At 52.0% G+C, this 10,512-nt stretch overlaps 1 protein-coding gene across 1 annotated transcript; it reads left to right on the top strand.

The window, feature by feature from the left end:
* The first annotated feature begins 270 nt into the window (after positions 1-270).
* On the top strand, positions 271-9,470 carry PHOX2A (paired like homeobox 2A). Its single transcript, XM_030550775.1, has 3 exons — positions 271-493; positions 2,961-3,148; positions 9,039-9,470. The coding sequence occupies exons 1-3, from the start codon at positions 271-273 to the stop codon at positions 9,468-9,470; spliced, it is 843 nt and encodes a 280-aa protein (XP_030406635.1).
* Positions 9,471-10,512: the final 1,042 nt, after the last annotated feature.

Genomic DNA, 10,512 nt, shown 5'->3' with positions numbered 1-10,512 from the left:
GTATATTACACGGCGGCAGGGCCCGCCAGCCGGGAGCAGCGGTCTCCGAGCAGCGGGAGACGGGTGCATGGAGAGGCACCTTCTCCAGGCATCCAGGAACTTGCTGAGCCAGGAGGACCAAGAGCTCGGAACAGGGGGTCGAGTGGCAGCCGGACCCTGGGGCGCTGAGGCTGGATCCCTGAATCGGACTCCAGAGACCAACCCCTCCGGTAGTGCCCTCGCTTCTCTCCCTCCCCCGAGCTCTCCGGCCATCCACCTGTGACCTCCTCTATGTACAAAATGGATTACTCCTACCTCAACTCCTATGACTCCTGCATGGCCGCCATGGAAGCCTCTGCCTACGCGGACTTCAACTCCTGCAGCCAGGCAAACACTTTCCAGTACAACCCCATCAGGACCGGCTTTGGGAGCAACCCGGGGTGCCCGCCGCTCAGCACGGCCAACTGCACCTTGGGGGCCCTGAGGGACCACCAGCCTTCGCCTTACTCCACAGGTAAAGACACGAGGCCAGTGACCCTGGAGCCAGGGACAGGGTGGGACGAGTTGGACACGGCGCTTTAGAAGTTCTCGAGATGCCCAGGTGCTAGCGAGCCAGAGAAGGGTCTCCAGGGGACCCGGAGGATCTAGGCAAATTTGAACAGATAAAAGTGTGGCAAAGGTCTGAGGGCTTTTTGCGCAGCAATCTGCCACCCGATCTCTTTATATCGGCTTGGCTCCCCCTTACCCCCCCACCACTTTTTTTTTAACAAAAAGGTATAAACCAATTTTGCAAAATGCAGTTATAAAGATATAAGATTTGGCGTCTAATCAAGTTAAGGAACCGTATCCCTATGTTCACAGCCAAAACAAATTAATGGGTAATCAGGTTACAGCAACTGGAGGATTAGATCAAGAAATCTAATTTAATATTTGCAGAAATGGCTTCTAGATTTTTCCCCCTGAAATTATTAATTTCGAGACTTGAGGGGTTTGTTTTGTTTCGGGAAGGGATCGCATCCGCCTGAGCCCAGCTGTAATAAACCAGCGCTCACTGCAAAGCCAAGCCGATGCGTTACAACGTTTCCTGGTCAGTTTCGTGGTACTTTGTCACTGATCGGCTGGTGTTGGTAATTAACAAAAATCCTGAAATCTCCTTCCAGCGGCAGGGTCTCTCGCCAGCCGAGATACAAACCCAGCCCTCGGCCACCTCCTGTAGAAACAGATCTTACTCTCGTTTTAGGTACAATTCCTAATACACATGGTCACAAAATCTGCGCAGGGTTGGAAGCCCAAATCTGCGCTGTTTAGAAAACACTACAGGAGACAAGAGACTTCAGACGCCAATAACTTCAAAGCGGTGCAACCTTCCGCTGTTGTTTTCTGCTGGACCTCTGCCAGTCTTGATCCGTAGCTATAAACCTGGGTGTATAGAGAGCAGGGAGATGCATATGCATCTAGCTATACAGACTAGGGACACGTACATGATATGCATCTATCTCCGCATCGATAGCAAGAGATACATGTAAATATCCAGCTATACGGAGACACACATTTAGATATAGCCAAGTATATATTTTATCAGTAGAAACAAATATATTTTTCGTTATAATCTCTCTCTCTTCCCATACAATCTAATCTATCTATCCATCCCCATACACCGTATCTATCTATCTATCCCCATATACTGTATCTATCTATCTATCCATCTATCCCCATATACCGTATCTATCTATCTATCCATCCATTCCCATACACCGTATCTATCTATCTATCTATCTATCTATCCCCATACACGGTATCTATCTGTGTATCTCTCTCTCTCTCTCTCTACCTACTTAGTAACTGAACCTGTATTAAACATGTTTTTCTCTCTGGACCAAGTTGCTGGCGATTGTAATTAGTTTCCCACCTTTTTTCTTTTTCATTGTATTTCCCTGTGATCTGTCTCTTGCCGTGTGAACAGCCGTGACTTCGCAGTGCCGCTCCCGGGCCACACTCCCCGTTTACAACACCGCAGACCCCGTGCTGCAGTTGTCACCGTTCTCGCTTTAGCGAGGCCGACCCGTAACAAGGCTATTTTGCCATTTAAACCGTTCGCTCCCGTCTCCGTCTGGTGCGGGGCTTTCGGGGTATTTCCGAGAGCCGGGGTCTTATTCTGCCTCCGGCCGAGTCCTTCCCTAGGACACCGAAGCAAAGACATTGTCCTGCCCTTACCCAAAGGCTGCAGACACGATCCTGGCGGATATTGTGCATACAGCTCCCGACTCTGGGATAGCGGTGCCGCAGCAGATGCTGCTGCGATTGGGGGGCGGGGGGGTTGGTAAAGGCAAAAATGTAACAACATATTAATGACTGAATGAATAATCAACCAGAGAACTAGCCCGCGCGCTCCGAAATAGCAAGTCAAACAATGACCACTTCGTTCTGAAATAATTAGCTACTTACAAATGGAGCCACCCTACAAATAACAGCGAGGTAACAATTAATAACCTGTTTAATATTCGTAAACCAGTAATTAGCAACGCCCTCACTGCTCACATCGAAATCTGCACAAGAACCAACTAACAGCCCAGAGGGCAACAACCGTTCGCCGGTGCCACACTCCTGCTGAACTACAAACACCCCAAGTGCAACGCTATTGCCCTGGAAAGCCCAGAATCGGAGACAAGCCAGATGCGGTGAACAGGCAAGCGCAGCAGCATGAAACCGGAGTGAAGCATGTAATAACAGCGAATGCACTCCTGGCACCCGAACGATAGGAAGGCTGGGAGTGTCCGAATAGCCTAAGTGAGTTAGGAACCCAAGTCATTGGGAGTAGGAGACAATCTTTTGTGAATAGCTAGTCACTTCCCGTATCTATCATCTATAGATCGCTACAGATATAGTCCGCCCTTTAACTGCACCCTCTGCTCTCAGACCCTCGCGCATTTTCCTGCTAAGTAAAGCTCCCCCTTATGTCTCTCCCCCTCTCTCCCCTTCAGTTCCCTACAAGTTCTTCTCGGACCCCTCGGGCATCAACGAGAAGAGAAAGCAGAGAAGGATCAGAACCACGTTCACCAGCTCCCAGCTGAAGGAACTGGAGAGGGTCTTTGCTGAGACCCACTATCCAGACATCTACACTCGGGAGGAACTGGCGCTGAAGATCGACCTCACTGAAGCCAGGGTCCAGGTAAGCTCAGCCCAGCCCAGTTAGCCATGATGGGGCTTGATATTCATGACACAGCACTTCCCTGAAATGCAGAGTCGCCTGCGTTTATTATTACAAATAAATAACAACCCTTTCATGGAGCACATTCCATGCAAGGATCTCAGCGCGGCTCACAGACATCAGGGAGTCAAGCTTCACACCATCCCTGGGAGGTAGGACAGTGTCCTCACCCCGTTGTGCAAATGGGGAAACTGAGGCAAGGAGAAAGCCCGTGACTTGTCCAGCTCACACTGTGAGTTAGTGGCATGGAGGAGTCCTAACACTCAGTTGCATGTGCTAACCATTGTTTCACCCTTCCTTTGTTTAGGGCCCCTATTCAACAAAGCTCTTAAGCAGGGTCTTAATTTTAAGCAGGTACCTCTGTCCTATTCACTTCATTGGGACTTAAAATCTACTTGAAGTTAAGCACGTGCTGCATCGCTTTCCTCAGCTGGGGGTCTCTGGGTCCCAGTTCCCCACCTGCAAAATGGGATTTCCCTACCTCCCAGGGTGGGTTTATAACATAGAACCCCAGAAATGTCAGGCTGGAAGGGATCTTGAGAAGTCGCCTAATCTAGTCCCCTGCGCTGAGGCAGGGCCAAGCAAACCTAGACCCACCCTGACAGGGCTTTGTCCAGCCTGGTCTTACAAACCTCCAGTGACGGGATCCCACCACCTCCCTTGGAAGCCTATTGCAGAGCTTCACTACGCTTAGAGTCGCAAAGTTTCTCCTAATATCTGACCTAAATTTCCCTTGCTGCAGATTAAGGTCCATTAGTTCTTGTCTGACCTTCAGTGGACATGTGTCTTACATAGGACACTCCCGTTAACACACCCCAGCATGAGATCAGCCTCTTTGCACCTGCATCACAGCATTGGCTCGTGTTCAGTCTGTGATCCCCTATTACCCTCAGCTCTCCGTCAGCACTACTGCTGTCTAGCGAGTTACTTCCCGTTCTGCAGCTGTGCATTTGATTTTGCCTTCCTATGTGTAGTACTTTGCACTTGTCTTTATTGAATTTCATCTGGTCGCTTGCAGACCAAGGTGTGGAGGTCAGTTTGAATTCTAACCCTGCCCTCCAAAGCGCTGGCAACACCTCCCAGCTTGGTGTCCGCCACCGATTTTATAAGCATCCTCTCCACTCCGTTATCCACGTCATTAATGAAAATATTGGCTGGCACCTGACTTAGGACAGACTCCTACTAGATACGTCCTCTCAGTTTGACAGAAAACCATTGATAACTCCTCTTTGGATGTAGTTTTTCATCCACGTGTTCAACCACCAAATAATTCCAGCTAAACCACATTTCTCTAGCCTGCTGACCAGACTGTCACGTGGGTCCGTCTCAAAAGCCTTGCAAAAATCAAGAGCCATCACATCTATTGCTTCCCCCCCGCCATGAGGCCAGTAACCCCATCAAAATGTTGAAGCTGAATACGAGGATATGAGAATAAATACTTAGCAGCTGCTCGGATTGAGCTGTATAAGTCACTAGATGTGATGGAGCATTATGCAGCACGGGGAGCGGTAGTCAGGACTCCTGGGTTTACCTCTGCCATATAGCTGGTCAGATCTGGGCCCCATTGGATCAGGCACTGCACAGACACATGGGAAGACCTGGTCCTGCCCCAAAGATTCCAGAAGAGAATCATCCCTAGTTAGGAGCCTGCAGTTCAAGGCCCCAGTACAGGAGCATATTCCTGTTCAGGAGAGCACGTTTAACCCTAAGCAAGTGCTTTCCTGAACCACGTGCAGTGGGTGAACCGTTTTTCTACCAGGAGGGTAATTAACCTTTAGAACAACTTGCCTAGTGATGTGATGGAGTCGCCATCCCCTGACGTCTTTAAATCAAGACTGGCTGGCTTTCTAAAAGCGATGCTCTGGCTCCATCCAAAGTTGTGGGCCTGGTGCCAGAATCCCTGGGGTTGGTTCTCAGGCCTGGGCTCTAGGCAGGCCTTAGATGCAATGACTTTCTGAAGGGGTAGCCTTTCCTGAGCTCCTGCCCTGTGAACTCTCGGGGTATCAATCCAATGTGACCTCAGCCCACTTATGAATTATCCCGTCCTGAGCTGTCCCAGGGCGTCAGACCCTTCGGCAGAGCCTGGCGCAGATGAGGTCTCTGCGTTTCAGTACAACAGCAGATACCTGCCCCATTCACACACCCATTCAGCAGGTGTGCCCCTCCCTTGGAGGCGAGTGGGGCTTTAAAGAACCACTTGTCACTGGCTGGAAGGCAGGGACCATGGGGACGTGCTCCTGGGTCTGTCTCGCTCAATGCTTCTGAGAGGTGAATGGGGAGGCAGGAGAATCAGGAGATCATCTCTGGCAGTGGTTGCTCCTGGGGTAAGGGAGCTGCCTTTTATTTTTTCTGGGAACAAAGCACTGGGGAAAGGAGCTGACCTGACAGTGCAGGGGCCTTATGTCTGGGCAGCAGCCCCTGGTTCTGTGCCGAAGGGACCACCCCATTAAGTGGCCTCAAAGCACCGCCCAGTGGACACCCAGACTAGGGTTAGTGCTCCTCATCCACTGAGCTCAAAGCCCTTTACCCAGGTGACAAGGCCCATTATCCATGTTGGACAGATGGGGAAACTGAGGCAGCAGCAGGGCAAGGGATGTAGCCAGGGTCAGGTGGCAGGTCAGCTGAGAATAGACCCCACAACTCCTGACCCTCATGCTTATTCCCTAAACCGCTGGACCCCCTGCAGCAGGCTCCTCATTGAGCGCTGCCTTTAATTAGGCGTCAGGAGCTGGTTACACAGTCCCAGCAGGTCCCTGTGCCCGTCCAGTCCTTGTCCTGGCTCTCTCTGCTGAGCCTGCCAAGAGTGGTGCAAATTAGGACCAGAAGGGTGAGGTGGGGGGAGGGGTAACCCCTCGCCTCGCGAATTTCATCTCGTAAAACACCCAGCGCCAGCGGCTGTTCTGGCACAATGGCATGACAGTGGGTCTCAGCAGCAGGCCCGGCCTGGCTGATCACTGCCTGCCCTTGTTTCCCATCTGAGGGCCAGCAGACCCCGCAGATGCCATGCGGCTGATCCGCCTGGAGGAGCCATGCTGGCTTAGTGCCGTTCAGCCCCGTGCAGCTGATTTCCCCCGGAGTCAGCTGCCGAGAAATGGCCATGCCGGCTGCGGGCCCTGTGAGCAGTGACTTGGTGGCTCCGCTTTGCCTCGTATGGCGGGGAACTTCTGCGCCAAGCTCCAGGTCGTCTTAGAAAACAGGCTCTTGTCACTCGGCCCAAACAAATCTGGCTCCAGAGCTGGCTCTCTAGTCCCTACCTGAAGCCATCACAGCCTCCTAACTCCATTGTGAGATGACTGTGCCGTTACTGAGCCTGCCGGCTGCAGCATAAGCAGTAGGAGCAGACAAACGGCTCAGGAAGCAAAGCTCTTGTCTCTGTGTCACAAACTATGGCCAGGTGCTGCAGGGCGCAGAGCTAGGGCCTTTAGCACCAGCTTTAGCACTTGATTTGAAGGGGCTGCTGGTTGTGAGTAGCCACCACTTATCAGCCCCTGGGGCGACCACTAGAGGGAGCCACAGCCACACACAGTCAGCTAACCCAGCCACGGAAAAAAGCCACGGCCACATATAAGGAGGAGCAGAAATGCTAGTAAATTGAGATTTTCTTTTTCAGTGGTGGGCATCAAAATGGGTCTGAGGAGGAGAGACGGGCAGGGACAGAGACAGGAGACAAAGGGCTGGATTCTCCCCTCCCATTCAGGGTTACTCCAGATTTACACGGGGTGAGAGCGAGCGGAACTGGGCGCTTCAGAACAAGGACTCGGTGTGGGGCTGTACACAAGCGGGCCTGGCCTCGGCTGAGCTCTCCTGGTGCTACCGGAATATACTAATAACTAAGAATAGAGGCAGAGAGAAGGAAAGGCCTTTTCATTGCTGTAACCGTAACGATCATGTCTTGGAGCCAGTTCTGCTCTCAGCGACGCCGGTGAAAATCCAGGAAACTCCATCAGTGAACGGAGAATCTGGTGCTCAGGCTCAAAGGGCCAATAAATAGGTCCCAGGACTGGCAGTCAGTGCATGGGCAGCGAAAACTCACCCTCCCCCGTGCCACACGACTGCCCAGAGCATAAGCTTTTGGGGCCAGAGCCCGTGAATTTGTTCTTGGTGCACCCAGCACCTGGTCCACGCAGGGGGTGGTCTCTTGGCACTATTGCAATACAAATGCAGGTGTGCCACCCCCAACCCTTCAAAAATCAGATAGCAGGCTCCGAAATCGGTCGATTTTTTTTAAAAATTGGGATCTTATTTGCCTGCAGCTTTCCTAGCCTTATTAAAAAGAAAGCTCAGATTCTCACACAATCTCCTGACTCCCAGAACTGGAGCTTTAAGGGGAAAAAAATCACCTATTGTGAGACTGGGACAAGTTATTTCACCTCCCCGGAGAAAAATATGTTACCGGCTGTTATAAAAAAGACAGTGGTCGGTTGTTCTCTGTGCCCACTGACTGTACAATTAGACACAACCAGCTTAACCTGCAGCCCGGGCAATTTAGGTTAGCTAACAGGAGAACCTGGGTTGTTGTCTCTGGAACAGGCTTCCAAGGAAGGTCGTGGAATCCCCACCATTGGAGGTTTTTAAGAACACGTTGGACAAACAGCTGTCAGGGATAGCCTAGGCCAGTGGTTCTCAATCTACTTGCCATTGTGGGCCACATATGCAGCTCTCTCTGAGTTATGTGGGCCACATCCACACACTGTATATACCACCTGGATGGCCCTGAGGATGTCACATGGGCGCAGCTGTGTGCTGATTGGGCCACAAGCGAACTGCAGATTGAGAACCACTTGGCGCAGGGGGCTGGACTTTGATGACCTCACCAGATCCCTTCCACCCTGACATTTCTGTGATTCTATGAAAATCGTGAGAGTTGGCACCACTGCCAAGAATAATAATAATAAAAGAACCAACAATCTGTCTGTGAAATGAATGGCTGGTAAATTTCCAACACGAAAGAAAAAAGACTAGAATTTAACAGTGAATACAATCGCCTTGCGTGGCCAACAACCAGCCAATCTCCACTCAAACCCCTCCTTTAAACTCACTCCCGATGCAAAGCCCACCTCAGAGAAGACAGCACTGAATGAAATGCCCATCAGCACCATTGATGAACATCTATCACTATTGTGCCACATGGTGCTTTAGAGCCCAGAACAAAAGTGGCCGGTCCCGTCCCGAGATACACCGAGCAGCTCCGTTAACCTAGTCCCAGATCCTGAGAGGCGTTTGTTATGTTCATGGGACGCACAAGGAGAAGTTAGAGAAAAACCTAAATCCTTGGCTGGGAGATTACAACATAACACTGCTTTATCAATTAGAACTCAGAGGGATAAAACACAAGAACCAAAGAGAAAGAGAGAGAGAAAGCAGGCTGCTCACAGAGGCAGAGGCACAACTCACTCCATCTTATTCTAGATGAATTGCTGCTAGCTAAGGCAGCTTGCACGCTTCCCTGCAGAGCCCTCTAGCCTGCAAGCAGGATCAGGAAAATACCCAGCTCATTTAAAGTACCAGCTTTTCATTTTAATATGGTTTTCAATATACTGCAGTATTTGGGGACCTAACTCCAAGTGATGTCAATGGGAGTTAGGTGCTTAAATACCTTTGAGGATCCAGGCCCTGCTGCCTTTGGGAAATCTGATCAAGAAGTGGGGATTTGTATAGGTGGTTGGGTGGAGATCCTCAGATGGAAGGTGCCATAGAGGTGCAAGTGAAATCATTATTAAGCCTCACTGTGATTCCATCACTCAAGAGACAGCTGACTAGGTTGTGGGTAGATCCCTCTTTCCTCGCTTGACTTGGTTTTTCTGTCCCCCCTCCCGTTTCCGGTCACCGTCTCACCCCTCACCCCATCCAGGTTTGGTTCCAGAACCGACGCGCTAAGTTCCGCAAGCAAGAACGGGCAGCAAATGCCAAAGGGGTGAATGGCAGCTCCTCGGCCAACAAGAAATCTGACCCGCGCTCTTCTTCAGAAGACGACGAGTCCAAGGAATCCAACTGCAGCCCCACCCCGGACAGCACCGCTTCACTGCCCCCCACGGGCAGCCTCAACAGCCCCGGGAGCAGCCTGAGCCCCAGCCCCGGCACGGGGCAGGGCCTCGGGCCCAGCCATGCCACCCAGTCCTTAAAGGCTCCCATCTGGCCAGGGGTCAGCACCAGCAATGGTGCCACTAACACGGCAGAGCTCCTAAAGGCATGGCAGCCAGCTGAGGCCATGCCAGGACCTTTCTCCGGCGTCCTCTCCTCCTTCCACAGGAAGCCCAACGTGCTCAAGACAAACCTGTTCTAATGACCGGGAATGGACCGCGACAAACAAACATTGCCAACTCCTTCGTGTGCCATTGTGTGCGACATCAAATATCTCTCCCCCTCCGCCCCCTTCCCTAGCTGGTTGTCTCCAAGGTTCCTCTCTCTGTCCGCAGAGCCAGGTGGACCCCCCCAGGCCTCCGGGAAGGTCCAGATTCTCCCAGGCTGGACGAAAGTACCGAAACAGACACTCGGCGGAGCCATGCCTGCAACCCACCATCTCGTCCGTGCTTCTAGCAGTAACCAAGAGGAAAAATGATGCAGCCCCCGGACTGAACTGCCCCTCACCCCACACATCCCTAGGGAGGTCGACCTTGCCCAGCCATGAGGCCGGCTTAGCGACTACCAAGCAGCTTCCCTTGGGGTGGAGACCAGTGCGGCTGGCCAGGCACTCACCTCCTGTAGAACAGTTGTGTGGTGGATCAGTCACTGGGGAAGCTCTTCCCCACCTCTCCCCCAATGTGCACAGGGCTCTGGCTGAGAAACATCACCTTCTGCTGCCACCACTGTTCTCCTGGCGTGCTTAGATTGCAGTGGAAGAGTGGTCTTCTTTTTGAGCTCCTGGGATGCCAGGGTCCCCTGGGTGTGCAGTAATCTCCGGATCAGGCCAGGCTTTGCTTCATTTTAAATGTTTGTACGTACGTAGCTATATCTAGGGAGGGGGAGTACCCCAGCAGCGCAGGGAAGAGGGGGCATGGAGGACAGCTAATCCTTCTGTTGAGAAGCAGGGAGCCTTCTCTAGTGTGCCATTGAGCCGTTAGCCACGGGCAGGGCAGGCGTGGGAGGGTGTTTCGTGGCCGTGTTTGGCCAGAGGCCTACGCTAGCCATCTCTTGGGTACGATGCAGTCAGCGACAGAGCAGAGAGCGCATTTCTTTTGCTTCTCGTGACCCCTTAAGGAACCAAGGAAGGAGTGTAACAGCCCTGAGTAGTCCTGGGGATGCAGGTGGGTGTAGTGGAAACTGTGATTGAACAGTCCCTGGTCAGAAATAGCCAGCGTCTCTCCCCCACAACGTCCATTCACCTT

The sequence above is a fragment of the Gopherus evgoodei genome, chromosome 1 (assembly GCF_007399415.2).
Source record: "Gopherus evgoodei ecotype Sinaloan lineage chromosome 1, rGopEvg1_v1.p, whole genome shotgun sequence".
Taxonomy (NCBI): Eukaryota; Metazoa; Chordata; order Testudines; family Testudinidae; genus Gopherus; species Gopherus evgoodei.
This window is presented reverse-complemented; position numbering and strand designations above follow the sequence as displayed.